General features: G+C 47.1%; 1 protein-coding gene across 1 annotated transcript; it reads right to left on the bottom strand.

Moving 5' to 3' along the window:
• Window positions 1-201: 201 nt before the first annotated feature.
• Window positions 202-17,375, bottom strand: LOC132836942 (erlin-2-B-like). The gene is made up of 12 exons (XM_060856520.1): window positions 17,321-17,375; window positions 15,348-15,464; window positions 13,540-13,621; window positions 12,889-12,935; window positions 12,143-12,204; window positions 10,070-10,195; window positions 9,450-9,523; window positions 9,031-9,089; window positions 7,365-7,456; window positions 4,945-5,034; window positions 4,458-4,537; window positions 202-2,330 (listed from the first exon to the last, which is right to left on the bottom strand). Exons 2-12 carry the CDS (start codon window positions 15,452-15,454, stop codon window positions 2,127-2,129), a joined length of 1,023 nt encoding a protein of 340 aa, XP_060712503.1. The 5' UTR covers window positions 15,455-15,464; window positions 17,321-17,375; the 3' UTR covers window positions 202-2,126.
• Between the last annotated feature and the right edge of the window lie 2,498 nt (window positions 17,376-19,873).

Below are 19,873 nucleotides of genomic sequence, written 5' to 3' on the forward strand. Positions count from 1 at the left end.
GAGTCACCTAAGAATATTTCTTAGGTAGGTAAGTGTGGTGAGAAACCATGCCCCGAACAGTGAAGATGTTAAGGAAGGGTGAATGAAAGGCCATCAATTTGTACAACTCAGTGTAACAGACATCAGTGGGTGGGGAAAGGATACACTTCAGTTCCTTGGAGCCAAGCTACCAAGGCCATTCCTGCAGACTTAACAGCAGCGTGGAGACATCACTTCTTTTATTGAGGGGTTTTCAGGACACTTAATCATTAACGGAGCAGATTTTACAAATAAAAATTATCCCAAAAATTCAACATTTCAATGCACACAAGGAATAATTAACAAATCAGATCACAGTGTGGACAAGAGCTCAACCTAGAAACATTGCTCTCACACACCCCAGATCACATCCAATTATCCTCTCTGAGCAATCCTCTCAGACAAACCGGGTCTGATTTCTCACAATTTCAATCCCATTGTTGATCAGAAACAGAATCAGAAGTTGGTGTCAGTCTGGATCCCAAGGCTGATGTGCTGAAACCAACAGGTCCCACTGACACATGCTCTGTGATAATACAGGCTACCACAAACATATCAGTTTCCCTCAGCAATGTGCAGACAGCTTAGGACAAATCAAAGCAGACAACTCAGTGGCCCTCGACCCAGAGAGATCCTTTCACATTCTCAAAAGGAACCACGTGTTTCAAATGAAGCAGCGTTCGAGGATGGCTGGGTGCAGCTGCTAATAACTGACTGAACATATCTAGACAGACACAATTCCTCTTTCCAGTTATTTCTTGCAATTTCCATTTGAGTTTCCTGTGTATCACAGCAACTGCCCATGGGAACATATCACAACATAACATTACCCTTCTGCCAATGGAGACACTGCCATGCCTCAAGGTCTCTGAGTCAGGACTCGGAGATCCATTGGCAATCCTCTTGCTTTCAAAGCAGACCCTGGTGCCAATGATTTCCTGAAAGTTAAGACAAGGACGGCTGATCACTCCCTAAAGGTCATGACAGCTCCTTCAACCCCCATCACAAAACTCCATTCAATTTACCTCATGGCAGGCATGTGAAACAAATTTAATCCTCTCCCCCATCGAGAGGGGTGAAGAACAGTCTCCCACCCATAGTCAGCTGCATTCATGGTGTAACCTCACAGGGAGATGCTGAGCCCCATGTGCTGAAGGAAATCAGGTTTGAAATGAAACCGTCACTATCAAACCATGGGGTTAACCCCCTTTTACAGGACAATGGGTTTAGATTCCAGTCAGCTGTCACCCCTCTATGTTTACCTCAGGTCCAACCATATGTGTGAAGGTTTCACAGGATTACCCACTGCAGCAAACATAAAGGAGGGGTCAGGATGGTTAGTTTAAACACTTGAGGAGCCCAGAGAGAAACGAAACAACTCTCAGCCTGAGGCAGCAAGTAGCAGAAAATTGATTGCTGGTTCAGTGGGAATGGGACTAAACAGAGCAGTTAAAAGAAACTGCTTCATCATTCACTGATCCCTCGTTGTGGATGCAATCATATATTGGACTGAGAGAAGTCAGTGCAAAGGTGTTTGTCCCTGAAGCTGGGATGTGAACAATATTTAGTGTTTGTTAGGGGAGCTAGAGAACATTGACAAATACATTTGAAAACCAGGCTGATGGATCAAACTCGGTGGTATAAACCAGCCAACTCCGGGAAATAATGCCAGGTGACAGAACATCATGTTTCATTTGAAGAAGTACCAATGCCACCACTCCATGTCCCATGTCAGCCAGTTGTCTCTCTGTCTCTCACACATGAGCATACTTTCCAAAACTATTAATGGAATCAGGGGCAAGAGACTTGGTCACAGTTTTGGCAGCAGCTGCAGTCCTGCACGGGACTCGGTGTATTCTTGGACGGACTTCACTGGGTCCCATCATCACATTGAGTCATGATGCAAGTGATGTACATTTCAAACAGCAATGGACAAGTGGCAACCTGATTGCAGTGAAAGGAAGCAAAAGGAATTCTGTTCAAGGGACAGAATGAGTTAAAAATGAGAGAGAGAGTGTGGACCATATCCTTTTTCAAGCAGCTCAGTGTAATTTGAGCTTGCTCACAGTGATTTCTACCTAGCTGCACCCACCAGTCCATTCACATTGTTATAGCCTGCCTTCAAACTCCTTCAATGTGCTGTCAAGCTCATGTGCTGAGTTCAGGTCCCCTGATGTTTGGCTCACTCCTCCAGGTGGAAAGGCATTCAGGTCCATGAACATCTTGGGGATGTCCTTCCCAAAGTAGATTTTGCTGTTAGAAGCGATCGCTCGGTATTTCAGAAGCTGCAGATACTCAGGGCTCAGCTTCAGCTGTAAGGACACAAGAACATGAGATGGGGGTTTGATCAGCAAATTAACAAGACGACATCAGATCAAAAGATGGCATTTACAAGAAAGACCACAGTTTTCTACAGCACCTCTCGGACACTCAGATTTTGCCAAAAGCTACAATCCCAGGGAAGTTATTTTTGAAATGGTCTGAAATGGATTGTTCTGGTCCAAGGGTATTGTCGCTATTGAGAGGATTTGAAGAAATGCAACCAATGGAAGAATTGAAAGATTAGCAATGTATATTTGAAAATGGATGTTGCCAGGGTTGAGGGTTTGAGATATACGGAGAGATTGAATAAGCTGGGACTGTTACCCCTGGAGTGTCAGAGGTTGTGCGGTGACCTTATAGAGGTTTATAAAATCACGAGGAGCATGGACAGGGTAAATAGACAAAGTCTTTTTCCCAGCGTAGGGGAGTCCAAAACAACATTGCACATTGTAAAACCGCTGTTGCACTAAATATGGAGGCACGGGATTTAGCAGTTTGGATCAGAAATTGGCTTGCTGAAAGAAAACAGAGGGTGGTGGTTGGTGGGAAATGTTCATCCTGGAGCTCCGTTACTAGTGGTGTATCACAAGGATCTGCTGCTTGTCATTTCTATAAATAACTTGGATGAGGGTGTAGAAAGATGGGTTTGTAAATTTGCGGATGACACAAAGGTCAGTGGAGTTGTGGATAGTGATGAAGGATGTTGTAGGTTACAGAGAGACATAGATAAGCTGCAGAGCCGGGCTGAGAGGTGGCAAATGGAGTTTAATGCAGAAAAGTGTGAGGTGATTCACTTTGGTCGGAGTAACTGGAATGCAGAGTACCGGGCTAATGGTAAGATTCTTGGTAGTGTAGGTGGGCAGAGAGATCTCTGTGTCCATGTACACAGTTCCCTGAAAGTTACCACCCAGGTTGATAGAGCTGTTAAGAAGGCAAGTAGTGTGTTAGCTTTTATTGGGAGAGGGATTGAGTTTCGGAGCCATGAGGTTATGCTGCAGCTGCAGGTGCGGCCGCACTTGGAGTATTGTGTACAGTTCTGGTCACCGCATTATCTAAAGGATGTAAAAGCTTTGGAAAGGGTGCAAAGATTTTCCAGGATGTTGCCTGGTATGGAGGGAAGGTCTTACGAGGAAAGGCTGAGGGACTTGAGGCTGTTCTCGTTAGAGAGAAGAAAGTTGAGAGGTGACTTAATAGAGACATAGAAGATAATCAGAGGGTTAGATAGGGTGGACAGGGAGAGCCTTTTTCCAAGTATGGGGACAGTGAGCACTAGGGGACATAGCTTTAAATTGAGGGGTGATAGATATAGGACAGATGTCAGAGGTAGTTTCTTTATTCAGAGAGTAGGAGGGATGTGGAACGCACTGCCTGCAACAGTAGGAAACTCACCAACTTTAAGGGCATTTAAATGGTCATTGGAGAAACATTTGGATGATAATGGAATAGTGTAGGTTAGATGGGCTTCAGATTGATTCCACAGGTTGGCACAACATAGAGGGCCGAAGGGCCCGTACTGTGCTGTCATGTTCTATGTTCAGGGCATAGGTTTAGAGTGACAGGGGAAAGATTTAAACGGGATTTGAGGGGAAACATTTTCACCAGAGGGTGGTGCGTGTATGGAATGAGCTGCCAGAGGGTGTGGTGGAGGCTGGTACAATGACAACATTTAGAAGGGATCTGGATGGGTGTATGAATAGGAAGGGTTTGGAGGGATATGGGCCAGGTGCTAGCAAACGGGACTAAAGGAATTTTGGATATCTGGTTGGCATGGATGAGTTGGGCCAAAGGGTCTATCCATCTCTATGACTGTGTCAAACAACCTGGCCCCCTAACATCAAAACAAACGAGACTGAATGTGCTGGAAGAGCTGAGCAGGTTTAGCCATGCCTACGGCGAGAGGAACCAAGTTCACATTTCCAGTCCAGTCTGGTTCTTCTTGTGAACTCTACCGTCACACTACACTCACACATTAACTTTGTTTCACTCTCCACAGATGCTGTCTGACCTGCTGCGCTTCTCCAGCACTTGCTGCTTTTTTTATTCAGCTTTCCAGCATCTGCTGGATATTCTCATTTTATTCCATTGAGATTGCCACTAGGGCTGGATCGATCTCTTACCCGGTTAGCTTCTGCCACTCGCTGGGCTGTGTAGAAATCAGCATCTGCTCGAGCCTTCTCCCGCGCGACAAACACACCATCTAGCCGAGAAAGAGAGACAGAGAGAGGGAGGGGGAGAGGGAGATGGAGATCAGGACATTGCCACTCAGTTCAGTTTGTCCTTACTTCCTCCCAAGTCATTGATCCCATCTGACTCCTTCTCTTAGCAATCACACTCAAATGTCTGAGTTTCTCGCTCCCACTCGAAGCCCCTGTTCCACAGCCCTTCAGGGTGGCGGGGTGGGAAGGCAGAGCCTGGGAGAGCCAGGGAACCATCCACACCTCGCACATACCAACATCAGTCGTTCATTATAACCATGAGAAATACAGATTTCAGAGGGACATGATGTCTCCACAAGTGAGTATCTGCTCAATATGATATCGGATCATGTAGGAAACTAGTTGATTGGATGGGGTGCCTGCAGGAAATCACAGGAGAAACACTCACCTTCAATCTCAGATATTCTCTTCTCCGTTTCCTTCTCCATTATCATCTGGGCAAATTTAATCTCAGCCACTTGAGCCACCTTCTCTGCCTCTGGAAAATGTAAACCCAAGGTCCACATTACAACCCAGTGACAAGCTCCTGACAGAAATACTTCAACCTGCAGGTCAACACCAGCAGTGGCTAAGACATACTCATTAGGTACAGGACGTGGAGACAGTCAAACCAGGTCAGTACCTCACAATGAAGATGGGGCAGGAAGAACAGGGAGTTCTAAACTGAAATGGAAGAAAATAAAACACTTTTACACATCTCAGGACACGAATGTTTGGTCTGGTTGGAGCCTGTTACTGAGTTAGCCAATATGACACCTTTCCTGGTGACAAAGTTCACAGAGTGATCAGTCAGAAAGTTCAAAGTCCATTCCTCAGCTGTCTCTCCCCCCCCACAAACATATTAAAACATAATTCCACCACATCCCATTCTGAGGTGTGAAACAACAGGAATTGAATGAATGACAGAGGTGTTATGACTGGGTGACCAAGGCACTGGGAATGTGCACAGTCAGAGCAGTTTGGCTGAAGCTGGTGACTATAACAAGGAGCTGCCGTGAAACAGGAACATGACACCATCACTCAGCAAGTGGCGATTCCCTCGGAAAGGTGCCCTGTGCTTTGGACTGAGAAAGGTTCGATAGCACAAGCCTCGGTCTTTCTGTCAGTGTCTCACAGAGAAACAGTCAGCTTCCCGCCCTGAAAAGCAGAGCCAGACCCAGGCTGGAATGTGGCTCATATCCCAAGGAAAACAGAAATCCCACTCAGTTTCCGAGAATTCTTCAGCAAGCAGCTCCAGAGAAATAATTAAAAATAGCTGGAGGAAACCAAAGAAGGGTTTGACTGTTTGTAAAAGGTTCTGAAACCATGAGCTCTGTGAGACGGCAATCTCCAGAGACCTGCAGCTTGGGATTTATTCAATACAGTCAATCCATCAATATGCAGGCACATGGTTTGGGAACACAGAGTATACCACTGAACACAGTCCCAGTATGGAACTTGTCCTAAGCTGCAGACATATGTGAGGAGACGTGTGTGGGCAGGGGAAGGAAAGGACAGAGGCAAACAGGAAGCACTGAAGTGGAAAGTAAACAGGTGAGGATATGAGAACAGCCAATCGGGAGGGGAAGTTCTGGTAGACACTGGAAGTTAACACAGTAATGCAGCTATGAATGAATAGGCAGGAATAAGTGCTAACAAGAGCAGCTATGAGACGGGTGGTGGGGAGGAGATTACCACTCCAGAGAGCAGGCACAGCTGCAGACAGCCCAGAGCTTTGGAGTCAGGAGCCAAGGGGCTAAACTCCTGCTCTTTGTTTCTTTCAGTAAATCCCAACCTGGGATTCCCCACCCTACACAGAACAAGCTGGCTCATTCAGTGTGACCTTCAACCCCTCATGACCCTTAGCCCCAGTATGACCCCACATGCCCATCACAATCCTCAGTCCCACTTTTGTACCATCATGTACCCAACATCCAGTCACTAACTGCTCTCTATTTAGCAGAAGACAGCTCCTTGGATGTTCTTGTGTCAATCAAGTACACAGCTTGGAGTTTATATAACAAACCTAACTGGTATTTAATGAGATCTGATTCACTGCTATAATCCTCCTTTTACCAGAGAAAGGCCATGACTTGGAGAGGATGCCAGGTGCCTTTTACACTGACACTGCTTTAACTCCTACCAGGTCTCCAACACAATGGTCAACAGGAACTTCCTTAGTTTTCAGCCATTCCCTGCCTGATATCTGAACACTGTAACATACTGAGCAGGTCTGTCAGGTTCCTTCAGCTGCTTCGAGAACTTCCAAAGGGTAGCACAGTGCCTCAGTGGTTAGCACTGCTGCCTCTCAGTACCAGGGACACAGGTTCGATTCCAGCCTCAGGCGACTCTCTGTGTGGGGTTTGCACATTCTCCCCGTGTCTGCGTGGGTTTCCAACGGGTGCTCCAGTTTCCTCCCACAGTCCAAAGATGTGGGGATTAGGTGAATTGTCCATGCTAAATTTTCCCATAGTGTTCAGGGGTGTGTAGGTTAGGTGCATTGGTCAAGGGTAAATATAGGGTTGGGGAATAGGTCTAAGTGGGTTACTCTTTGGAGGGTCGGTGTGGACTTATTGGGCGAAAAAGAGATTCTATGAATTCAAAGCTCTTCAAAACAAAGGTACACAGCTGCTTAGCCACTCCATGTCTCATATTCCCAACAGACAGCGACAGACCCAAACTGGATTGCAACATGGGGTCAACGTGGCACAGAGAAAGGTCATTCAGCCCATCGAGACCCAGCAAAACCGAGTCATATAAACCTCAGGCTAGATTCAAAAAGAAACACAGGGTCACATTGCAACAACAGCTCTCCCAACAAACACTGACCAATGAGAGCTTTCTTCCGTTCCGTCTCTGCTTCCTTCTCCACCACCTTCTGTCTCTGCGCTGCAATCAGTAGTTTTGTCTTCTCACTCTCCCTGCCAGATACACAAAGGGGAAGCTGGGATCAGCAGCTGTATTCTCTACCAGCCAGCCAGACAGGACCAAACCTCCCCCCCACATCACACCCTCCGCCTAGGAACACCACACAGACTTCACACAAGTCTCTCAGTGTAAATCAATCGAAACGTTTAAAACAATCAAGGTATTTCCCCGAGTACAGGTAGAATAAATGCTGCCTCTGGTGGAGGAGTCAATACCAAGGGGACATGAACTGATGTGGAATCGACGTCTGGTGATAATATTACTGGGCATGATGTGTAATTCAGGCACCCTGAATTAATGTCTGAGAAACAGGTCCCTCCACATCAGCTGGAGGAGCTTCAATCCAGGAGGAAAACTCAAATTAAATACTATTATAATTTATAATGAGTACGACACCACCAGATTGTTGGAAAAGATGTTGGGTTCACTGATGCCCTTCAGGGAAGGAAAGCTGCTGCTTCCTGACTTCAGACTCACAGGCTTGTGGCTGACTTTTCAACGCTCTCTGAAATGGCTTAACAGCTCATTTAGCACTCCACCTTCCAGAGGGATGTTACTGGAAGCAGCTCAGAAAAGATTTCCAGGACCCATTCCTGAAATGAGCAGTTTACCTCACGTTGAAAGGCTGCACAGGATAAGTCTGTCACCTCGAGAGTTTAAAAGGATCAGAGATGATTTAATTGAAACATTCAGGATGCTGAGGGGACTTGACTGGGTCAATGTTAAAAGGAGATTCCCTCTTGTGAGAGAATCTACAGTGAGGGGTCAGAGCTTAAAAATAATGGGGTGCACATATTTAACACGAAGATGAGGAAACATTTCCTCTTTCGGAGGGTGGAGTGTCTTTGGACTCCCTCAAAACAGAGCGGATGCTAAACCTTAGAAGGTATGGGGAGATAGATTCTCAATTACCGAGGGGATGAATGGTTCTTGGGGATATGCAGAGATGTCGAATTGAGGCTAAAATCAGATCAGCCATGATCTTAGCAAATAGAGGAGCAGGCTACAACAGCTGAGCAGACAGCTCTTGCTCATCGTTCAAATATTTGTGGAATCTTGCTGTTGATCAGAGGCTGCTGCATTGCCTGTACTATAACTATTCGAGTGAACAGTCAGTCTACATTCAGTTAAAAATCACACAACACCAGGTGAGAGTGCAACAGGTTAATGTGGAAGCACTAGCTTTCCGAACACTGCTCTTTCATCAGGTAGCTAGTTCCAAAGGAATGATTCATTCCCTGATGAAGGAACAGCGCTCTGAAAGCTAGTGCTTCCACATAAACCTGTTGGACTATACTGTGGTGTAGTGTGCTTTTTAACATTGTCCACCCCCAGTCCAACACCAGCACCTCCACATCATGGCTGTATTCAGACTGTGTCACCCTCCCTGTGTGAGTGAACAGTTGGGGCCATGTTATAGCTGAATGTTTGGTTGTGGTTGGATATCTCTCGAAGGTGGGGGGGCAATTGAAGCTTTGGCAGAATGGAGACCTTCCCTCAGTCTCAGAGTGAGAGCTGGGTTGATTTACAGGGATTGCTGCATCCTCGTGGAGTTCCCCAGACTCACATTAACTCGTAGTTCCTGCGAATGGTTTCTGGAATGTTGGGTTTGGTCACTCTGACGGCCTACGGAGGAATCACAAATAGCAGCCAGGGTTAATTCCACAGTGTCTGACCACGATGGGATGTGACATCGAGATGTACAACAAGAGGAGAAACAAACTGACAAGACTGTGGCTCTGGCTCACAGACAGACAGACAGACAGACAGACAGACAGACAGACAGACAGACAGACAGACAGACAGACAGACAGACAGACAGACAGACAGACAGACAGACAGACAACCTCATGGTTTCTGCGGCTCCCAATTCAACACGAGATTCCCCCGTTAGTTCGGTTCCAGCTCCCCCAACAAGCTGGCATTGCTGGATTTCCGATCGGACCAACCCAATTCCATCAGTTAAAACAGTGAAGACAAACTCACGTGGATGATCAGACCTGGAGCCATGGCTGTTAAATCTTGCTGTAGTGCCAACTTCAGGTCCTCGTCTATCCGATCTGATAAGACAAGAAGCCAGGCTCACCAGCAGCACTCTGCACACTTGGTGCCAAGCCAGACCCCCAAATCCTACAACAATTCAGAACCACCCAGAAGGCCACTCAGCCCATCATGCTTACACCAACCCATGAAAACAGCTCCCTTACCTTCGGCCAATCTCTGGCTTTCCCCCAAACCCTTGCACAGTTTTGTTTTCTAACTAACTATCTAATGTCCATCCCATTTCCAGGTAGTGTTACCCAGAGCCTGACCCAAGCGAAGGAGGATTTCCTCACTTCCTAACCATCGAGAGAACTGCACATGCTATAAATCAGAAACAAACACGCTAACTGCTGGAAAAGCTCAATAGGTCTTGGCAGAATCTGTGGAGGGAAGTCAGAGTTAACAGTTCGGGTTGAGTGACCCTTCCTTGGATCTGAACAGATGCTGCCTGGACCAGCTGAGCTTTTCTGGCTGTTTGTGTTTCGGTTTCTTCACTTCACCCTTGTCTGTTTGGCAGATCCCTTCACCACCTTTGTCCATCAGGCCCAGCTGGAACCTCTTACCGAACAGCTCAATGTAGACTTCCTGCAGAGTGTGAACGCTGCAGAACTGGTTCAGCTCATGATGGATCTTGTTGAAGATGAGAGTCTTGTCGTAGTCTGCTGTGTAATTTCTCACGATGTCATACACTGGGGGGCAATAATTTCAAACAAATGACAGCGTTCAAACCACAACGCTTTGAAGACACCTCAGTAAAATGCATCAACTGCAGGCTCCAGAGGCACTGGTGTGAGACATGAAAGATTCACCACGTTGGCCCAAGAGTTGGCAGCATGTAGCAAACAGGAAAGACTGATCAGGCCTCCACTCCATTCCCTAAAAAACGAGAAGGCTGAAGTGTCACCTGATCAATACCTTCAAAATAATAAACCCTTACTTCAATAGGTACAGAAAACAGACCTTCACCCTGTCGTAGCTTGGAGACTATTACATTGGGGAAGGTTCAGCAAAGATTTGCCTGGAAGATACTGAAATTGGAGGGTTTGAGTTATAAGGAGAGGCTGGATAGGGCCGGTACTTTTTCCACTGGAGTCTCGCAGGTTGAGAGGTGACCTGATAGAGGTTTATAAAATCATGAGGGGCAGAGATAAGGTGAATAGCAAAACTCTTTTCCCTAGAGTGGAGGAGTTCAAAACTCGAGGGCATAACTTTTAGGGTGGGAGGAGAAAGATTTTGAAAACACATGAACATAAAACAGTACAGGCCCTTTGGCCCTCGATGTCATGCTGACTGTATCCTGACGTTGATCTCACTCTAAGATCAGACTAACTGACATAACCTTCATTTTACTATCTTCCATGAGCCTATCCAAGAGTCGCTTACATGTCCCTAATGCCTCTAACTCTACGTCCTCTGCTGGCAGTGCATTCCATACACTCGTCACTCTGTGTGAAGAACCACCCTGTGTCATCTCCCTGTACATTTAAGGTGACTGCAGGAAGGTATGAGGGGCAAGGTTTTACACAGAGAATGGTTAGTGTGTAGAATGAACTGCCAGAGGAAGTGGTGGATGGGGGTACAGTCACAATGTTAACACAACATTTGGTTAAGTACATGAACGGGAAAGGTTTGGGGGGAACGTGGATGGCACGGACTGGTTGGGCCAAGGGATCTATTTCCAAACTGTATGTTTCTGTGATTCTACAACACAGAGTGAAGTTATAAATATATGATCATAAATAAACCAAATGGGAACACAGCAGAAACCTGTTTCTGACCCAGGGATTGGAAGTACACAGGACAGGCAGTGCTTGCAATGAACAGCACAGATGGTCCTACAGAGAGGCCAGATAAACACCAGTAAAAATCAAACACAATCCAAAGATGTGGAAAGTTAAAGGGATTTGCTGTAGGGAACAGTTTACAGGGATAGCGAAAGGGAGTGGGTCTTGGGCAGGGGGGGTAGCACCTAGGTGGAATGCTCTTCAGAGGGTTAGTGCAGACTGAATGGGCCGAATGGTCTCTTTCTGCACTGTTGGGATTCTATGATTTTATGACTATTTGATGACCATGAGCTGTTCTCTCTGTACAGTTTAAAAACAACTCATTGCTGGTGTCTAGTGGCTGGAACCTGCTACTACAAGGAAGGTGGATAGAGCCACTTCTCAGACCAAGTGACCACAGCCGGAGATCTACAGTCCCTTTCACAACACCCAACATCCCAAAGCCAGAGAGACAACGAGTCTGATAAGGATACACTAGGACAGCTGCTCCAAGGCTCGGTCAAACATAAACCTGAAGGAGGGAATGCCATTGCAGGAGGGCAGAGAGGGGGAGAGGCTTTCAGAGGGGAATCCTTGGCCTCCAGTGGGAGCAGAGTGAAAATCCAGAACTGGAGGAGGGCTATGGGACTGCAGGAGGTGACAGAGACCAGGAGGAGCACAGGCGGGAAGTTTCACATGGGGTGGTCGTGGTCAGAACCAGGGTGAGACTCAGTGTAGAGGAGGAACCAGGCTTCAGGTCACTGGAGGGAGGAGATGGGAAGGCTGGTGGAGCAGACTGCTCACACAGTGCAGCCACAAAGTGACAAAGCAGCAATGGGACCAGTCCAGCGATTCCACTGCACAGTTCCTTACCTGCACTTGGAATGAGGAAATTCACCACTTCAATCCTGTCAAAGTAGATCATGACACCACCACTGGCAGGGACAAAGAACAAAGAACCAGAGTCAGCACACCGCAGTTTGACAAACTTCCCATTTGTGAGCTGAGGCCTGATTTCACGATGGATTCGAAAGCAGCCTGTACTGCTCGGGATACCGTCAGAGCTAAACGACAACTGAGCAATTCTCAAACTTCGACATAAAACGCAATCACTGAACCAACTGGGTGAATGGCTGGAGTATTAAGGACTCCTCCTCAGCAATAGGGGAGTTTACAGACTCCTCTCTTCAGAGGCTGCCTCTATATGGAACATCAGTACACCAGAGAGTCTAGGTTAGGGAGAAACACACAGCCTTTAAAACAGCCTGCAGTTCATTTCACATTCAACAAAAGGACATTCCCTCAGGAGACAGAGTCTCCCGGGAAGTGAAATTGTCCACGGGACCAAGTCTGCTAGACTGCCTGCCAGATTACTCACAAATACCCCTGAAACAGTCACACAGGAAACTGGTCCTTACTGTATCTCAACAGCTGACCAAAAAACACAGAGCTGAAGCTGAAGTGAGGAAATGGGGCTTATTGGCTATTTACACAGAAGCTGCTCACATTTCTAGGTAAGGACAGAGGCAGGCCCGTGTGCAATGAAACTACCCCCTCTCTTGGTTCCAGTTGGATAATCAGGTGACATAGGAGAGCGAACAAGACAAACACACAATTACCTTGTGCCACAAGGGACATTTTTTACTTCATCTGTCTGCACTGTATTCTGAAAGACAAAGGGTTGGTTAAGACTTGAATCACTTTTGAAAAAGGCAGAAGAGTTCATCACTGAACACATCAGGCATGGAATAACAGCATCACTTAGCCAGACAAGGCTTCGATAAGGAAAGGCAGATTCCAACAACAAACCACACAAGCTAGGTCCACCTGAGAGAGAGTGTGTACAGAGTATAATCAGAGTCAAGGGGCTTCCCTGAAGGAAGAGAAGGTGCTCTAACAGAGATGTTAAAAACAGTGAAAGGGTTTTCCAGATTAAGCCAGGACAACTGTATCACCACCAGGAAAGTTAAACACGGATTTGGTTGGGAAAACAACCAGAGCTGAGATCTGAAGAGTTTTATTCATGCAGCGAGCTGCAATGTGCAATACTGTGTCTGATTCAACAGCTACTTCCACAGGGAAATGAGATAAACACTTGGAAAAGAACAAACACACAGCGACGTAGAGAAAGGTGTTGGCTAAACAAATTCAGAAAAGGGTGGACACAGGATCGATGGGAGTGTGAGAAATTGTAATGCATAGCACAGACTTGTGGCATTGCTCAGCACAGTTCAAACATTGTGTGTCTGTAACATGGCAAAAAAACCCACCTGTACAGCTTTGAAAGTGGTGATAAAGGGCAGCATGAGATGGAATCCTGGACCACTCGTTGCCTTTAATAATGCTCCACCCCTAAGAAACAATCAGAAGGGACAATCAGAGAGCAGGGGAACTCTGTACTTATCACAAACTCAAAGGCAGTTTCAATGCAGATTTCCTGATAGATATTAACCTCCTGGGGTGATGTGAACCGAACCCACACAGTGGGTTTGAGAAGGTGACCTGTTTTACGCTCTGTCTGATTTTAAAGCTGAGTACTGTGTAATGATTGGAAATACTCTGCAGAGACAGTACCAGACCTGCTGAGACAAAGATACTGACAGATAGACAGACTAATGTTTGAAACAGCGTTAATGTTTGAGCTCAATGAGACTTGGTCAGAAGTGGAGACATATTGAGGTGCTGCAGGTTGTAATTAATACAGGGAAAGGATGCAGAAGCAGGGACTGTGTGATAGAATTCAAGGCAGGAAAGATTGTAATAATAAGCAGGGTGAAGGTGAAAGGAGATGTTTATAGCAACAGTGAGGAAACAAGACGTGGGGCTAGAGAACACGTCAATGGAAGAAACAGAGACGTCATCACCACAAACTAAAATAGAAAGTAGGAAACACCAGCAGTACTTCATCTGGAGGCTCACTGAAGATGTTACCTGGTATGGTGACAAAACGTCTGAAAATGAACCTTCCAGCTCAGTGAGCAAACCTACATCCAGAACCTCAACCTGAGCTACAAACCTTCTCAAAACTCACAACCACCAAATCTAGCAGAGTGGGAGCAGGGTTAAAGTAATCAGCAACTCAAAGCTAGGGTTCCTGCTGGAGGATGGGTGAAAATGTTCTGCAAAAGAGCCTCTGCCCACAACTCAGTCTGAGTTTGTCTCTTCATTGTTTGGGAGATCAGGCAGCACATTGGAAGCAGTGACCATTCAAAGAAATCACTCTTTCACCTGGAAGTAGTGGTGCTCAGGACCCTGGAGAGTGAAAAGGGACAAAGGAGGTTCAGCAGCACATGCAGGAAATGGAAATGAACACACACTGAGCGAGCTGTTGACTAATGTGTGTGGGAAAGCTCAGCACAGGAAAAAGGAGGATCAAACTAGAACAGCATGCTGGCAGTGGGTTCACAAGGGCTGCTTGTTGCTATAAATAATAGACAGGAACAAAGGCAGACAAGTGAAAGCAGGGCAACGGGAGAGGCATGTGCTGCCAATCAACACAAGGGTGAGAATGAGAAGGGATTTCCAGTGAGATCAGCAAAGGGCAGAGAGAGTCTGGAATGTAAGAGAGGTGGTAGTGCACGGGGTCAGGATCCAAGTCAGACAGGAGCAGAGGGATACAGATCCTTCAAAATTGGGCAAGAGGTTTCGACAGTGGATTTGGATCAGCTCAGGCTTAGAAGGCCAAAGGGCCGATCCCTGAGCTGTAAATTGTCTTTGTTCCCACATTTTATGCAGAAGAGCAGACACAAGGACAACTCAGGACGGAGTTAGAAAACTGACTCCCATGCATTCCCATCACAGCACTTGGAGAATGAGGAAAGGGGAAGATGATTTTATTCAAGGTGGATTTTCTGACTGCTGCTGTGTATGCAGTTCCAAGCCCAGCGATGTAGTCTGGGAGATGCACACTGTACACTGATGGTGCCTCTTTCCAAAGCACTCTGCAGCTCCCATGCTGACACCCAGGCGTTCAATTCTCTCTCTGACACACCATCATCAGACCTGAGTTACACAACAGGGAGTGCGGAACAGCGCGAGAGAGAGACAGACAGACAGAGACAGAGACAGACAGTCTCACCTGTAGTAAACAGCAATGTGGCCCTCTTCCACCTTGTGTACAGAGGAGAAGATCATGGCAGTAAGAATGGCAGCAGCTACTGCCACAATGGAGCTGAGTTGGGCCATTGCTGGAAACCTGTGGAATTACAGATGTTGGAATAACATTTTCTCAGCAGTGCAGACCTAGACCATTCGTCTATGCCAGTGCTTATGCTCACTCATTAACTTCCTCCCACCCTCGAATATCATTGACTCCCTTGTGTTTGCCTTCAAACAAAACAATATGATTCATCTCAACTCCTCCTGGTGTTGTTCCAGACTGGCATCCCTCCAGGGGAAAGAGGCTTCACCTCAGTTGCTGGTGTGATTTATTGATACCATCTTGTACTTAACAAGACATTTCTCCTTCAAACCTGTCAAACTCTTTCAACACTTCAAACACCTCGAAGCCTTTAACTGGAAGCATTTAACCAGTGGTGATGTAACTTAACTATAAATCCAGAAACCCTGTTAATGTTCTGGGGTCCCAGATTCAAATCCCATCACACATGACGGTGGTATATGAATGTAGTTTTAAAAATGTGCAATTAAAAACTGAACAATTGTTTTAAAAAGCTTTCCATTTCCAATGTCCTTTAGGGAAGGAGTTTGCTGTCTTTGCCTGGTGTGGCCTACACATGACTCCAGACCACAATCACATGGCTGACTGTGAATGGCCCTCTGAAATGGCTGAGAGAACCATTCAATTACATTGGAGGACCATTGGGGGATGAGAAATAAATGCAGGCTCAGCCAGCCATTCCCATATCCCAAGGGTGGGAACAAACCCTTTGGTTTCTAAAGTACTGTCTCCTGTTCAATGTTTTTTGAGCGGTCTCATGTTCCACCATGACTTTTCTAAATCAGCTTCCTGTACCTCTTTCGCTAATTCCTTCAGATGAACCAGCAAAGGTTCACAGAAGCTTCACAACATTACTCTGCATTTTAATCTTTCACAACCAATCTCTCGGCTTTGCTGGATCACGACTGTCAGTGATTCCTGAAGACACTTTCTGATCCTATCGAGCAGCCACTACTTCCTTCAGATAGCACCAAGCACATCCTCAGGCAGCGAGCAACTGATTGCTGGCTTTGTGAAAGGGGGGGGCTCCCTGTGGGGCACCTGGCCTGGAGTGCACAGCAGGATCCCAGCAGGAGCTGCACCCTCCACCCCGAGACATGGTCAGGCCCTTATTCCTGGAGTGACCAGTGAGAGCTTGCAACCTCTTCCCTCCCTCAGTCCCTGACACTGTCTCCTCTCCTCCCCCCCCCCCCACACACACACACACACCCCCCCACACACACCCCCACACACAGTGTCTCAGTGGTTAGTGCTGCTGCCTCACAGGCTCAGGGACCTGGGTCTGATGGCACCATCAAGTATCTGCCTGTCTGTCTCCCCCACTGTCTCTGCATCTGTCTCTGTGGGTGGGTGTTTGTGGGACTGTGGGGGGGGGGGGGGGGGAGTGGATGTGAGGGTCTGTGTGTGTGTGTGTGTGTGTGGGGGGGGGTGAGAGAGTGGGTCTGCGTGAGTCGGTGTATGGGTGAGGGGGTGTGAGCACGGGGGGGGGTGAGGGTGGGGGGGGTTGCCTTGGGGTGGGTGTGAGTGGGGAGGTGAGGGGGGTGAGGGGGGTGTATGTGTGAGGGGTGAGGGGTGAGGGGGTGGGGGAGGTGAGGGTGGGGGGGTTGCCTTGGGGTGGGTGTGAGTGGGGAGGTGAGGGGGGGTGAGGGGGGGTGAGGGGGGTGTATGTGTGAGGGGTGAGGGGTGAGGGGGTGGGGGAGGGGGTGAGGGGGGTGGGGGGCTTCTGTAGATCCTTACTGACCCAATGGGCCGAATGGCCTGCTTCCACTCGGTACGGAATCACTGCCCCCTCTAGCCCCCCCCCCCCCCCCCCCCCCCCCCCCCAGCCCCTCCCTCTACCCCCTTCCCCCCCCCATCTCCCCCTGACTCACCCTCTTCCTCCTCCTCCGCTGACTCCCGGCGCTCTCTGATGACGCTAAAATAGTGCGACCAGGGCACGGCGACTCCAGCCTGCAGCGGCCTCACCTGGCCGGGAGGGTCCACTGCAGCTGGGAGGGAGGGAGTGAGACAGAGAGAGAGGAGAGAGAGAGAATAATGGACAGAGTATGTGAGAGAGAGAGAGAATGAGAAAGAGAGTGAAAGACATGGACAGAGATAGAGAATGATAAAATGAGAGAAATTGAGAGAGGGAGGTAGAGAATGATAGAAAGAAAGAACAAGTGAGGGATTGAGAGTGACTGATACATAGAGAGAGAGTGAAATAGAGATTTGGAGTTACAGATCAGGATGTTGAGATACTGTGGTGGATATATCTAGTGTTATGGACCAGACCAGAGCCCCCCTCAAAACATTTAAAGAAAGGAGCCCCTTCCCTAACTTTGCTCGTTGTTTTAAGAAGGTGTGAGGTAGATATTCCAGGAGGGATGTAGCTGGCCCAACCACTTTATTTTGAACAAAACAAAATTTATTTGCAAGATTACCGAATGAAACACAAACAATAGAAAACAGAATAATTTAAACTATCTGAAAACCCAACCGATTACCAGTGTATCCCAACTTAACGATGCTGTTCCCAATACTTGCAACAATCCCCAGAAACACCCCTTGGCAAAAAAAGGAAAAATCCATGACAGGGTCTTACAGGAGAGATGTCAGAGAGAGGGAGGATCAGCGTGGACCTGCTTGTCTGGTTCCAGCACCTTCACAACTGCCTGCCTGCTAAAACCAAACCAAACCAGAGAAAAGCTGAGCTGGAAGAACTGGCCACTCCCCTTTCATTATACAAGAGTCTGTTTTCAAATTTGAAAGCTTCTTCAAGTCAATCAACCCAAGACATTTTGAAATCTGTGTCTTTACGACCTCCTGACAAAAAATCAAGAACAACATAAGCTTGTTAAAGGAGCAGCTTTGTCACAATCGAGAGACATAGAGATAGGGAGATAGAGTTAGAGAGTGACAAATAAAGAGAGGAAGAGAGATCTCGATAGAGAATGACGGAGAAAGGGATAGAGAGATATAGAGAATAGAAATTAAGAGATAGAGAAGGATAGAGAATGAGAGAGGGATAGAGTGAGTTAGGTTGAAAGCTAGTGAGTGAAAGAGATGGTGAGACAGTGTGAGGGAGAGAGTGGGAGAGAAAATGAGAGGGAAAGACAGAATGAGGGAGAGGTAGTGAGTGAGAAAGGGGGAGAAAAGTGAGATAGTTACAGAGAGGGAAAGTGGAGGAAATGAGGAGATGGAGAGAGTAAGATAGGGATACAGAGAGAGGGGCTGAGAAAGAGAGACAGAGAATGATTGGTGGAAACAGTGAGTGAGATGGAGAATGAAAGGAGAAAAATTGAGATTGGGGGGAAGAGATAGTGAGAGAGTAGAAAGAGATAGAGTGAGAAGATAAAGAGAGAATTTCAGGGAGGGAGTGAGAGAAAGTGAGAGGGGAGGAAGACAGAAAGTGAGGGAAGACAGAGAGTGGGGGAACTATATGAAGTAAAACCTCTAATAATAAGGAATTTTCAGGATTCATTGATTCTGGTGAAACCCCACCTGGCTCAGTAAAGCTTTTTGTGGTTGGACATCTGCTGTCCTTAACCTAGGCGAAAGTGAGGACTGCAGATGCTGGAGATCAGAGTCTAGATTAGAGTGGTGCTGGAAAAGCACAGCAGGTCAGGCAGCATCTGAGAAGCAAGAAAATTGATGTTTCGGGCAAAAGCCCTTCATCAGGAATGTCCTTACCTTGCATGGCCTTGGCCTACATTTGATTCCAGACCCACAGCAATGTGAACGGCTCTGAAATGGCCAAGCGAACTGTTTGTTTCAAGGAGTGGTCAATAAATGGTGACCCTACGGCAATGTTTATATTCCGTGCCAGGAGAATAACCAAACTGCGAAGCGAGGAGGGAGTTTTTCCATAAGGTATAATTGTTCATTCGACCAGCCACAAGGGGGAGACCGCTGTGCCTTCTCCCTCAGACTGCAGCCTGTGCTGACGTGGATGGTGTTTTGAACTCATGGACTGACCCCACCTTCACTAGTCAGTACTGCACTTTGCCTTACAGCCACGGGTTTATTGAGAAACTTCAGCACACAGAGGTTAACAACTGCTCACACACAAACTGGCAAAAAGTTAACAAATTGCTGGAGAAGCCAGGGCTGCAGGATTTGAGCTGTAGGGAGAGGCTGAACAGGCTGGGGCTGTTTTCCCTGGAGCATCGGAGGCTGAGGGATGACCTTATAGAGGTTTACAAAATTCTGAGGGGTATGGATAGAGTAAATAGACAAAGTCTTTTCTCTGGGGTGGGGGAGTCCAGAACTAGAGGGCATAGGTTTAGGGTGAGAGGGGAAAGATATAAAAGAGACCTAAGGGGCAACGTTTTCACACAGAGGGTGGTACGTGTATGGAATGAGCTGCCAGAGGAAGTGGTGGAGGCTGGTACAATGACAACATTTAAGAGGCATTAGGATGGGTATATGAATAGGAAGGGTTTGGA

The sequence above is a fragment of the Hemiscyllium ocellatum genome, chromosome 48 (genome assembly GCF_020745735.1).
Source record: "Hemiscyllium ocellatum isolate sHemOce1 chromosome 48, sHemOce1.pat.X.cur, whole genome shotgun sequence".
Classification (NCBI taxonomy): Eukaryota; Metazoa; Chordata; class Chondrichthyes; order Orectolobiformes; family Hemiscylliidae; genus Hemiscyllium; species Hemiscyllium ocellatum.

Excerpts from the sequence above, each read along its gene's own strand:
- LOC132836942 (XM_060856520.1), bottom strand. The coding sequence starts at position 15,454 with ATGGCCCAACTCAGCTCCATTGTGGCAGTAGCTGCTGCCATTCTTACT. Across the intron at positions 9,524-10,069 it reads AGTCTACATTGAGCTGTTCG|ATCGGATAGACGAGGACCTG; the intron begins GTAAGAGGTTCC and ends TTGTCTTATCAG. Across the intron at positions 4,538-4,944 it reads GAGAATATCTGAGATTGAAG|ATGGTGTGTTTGTCGCGCGG; the intron begins GTGAGTGTTTCT and ends TTTCTCGGCTAG.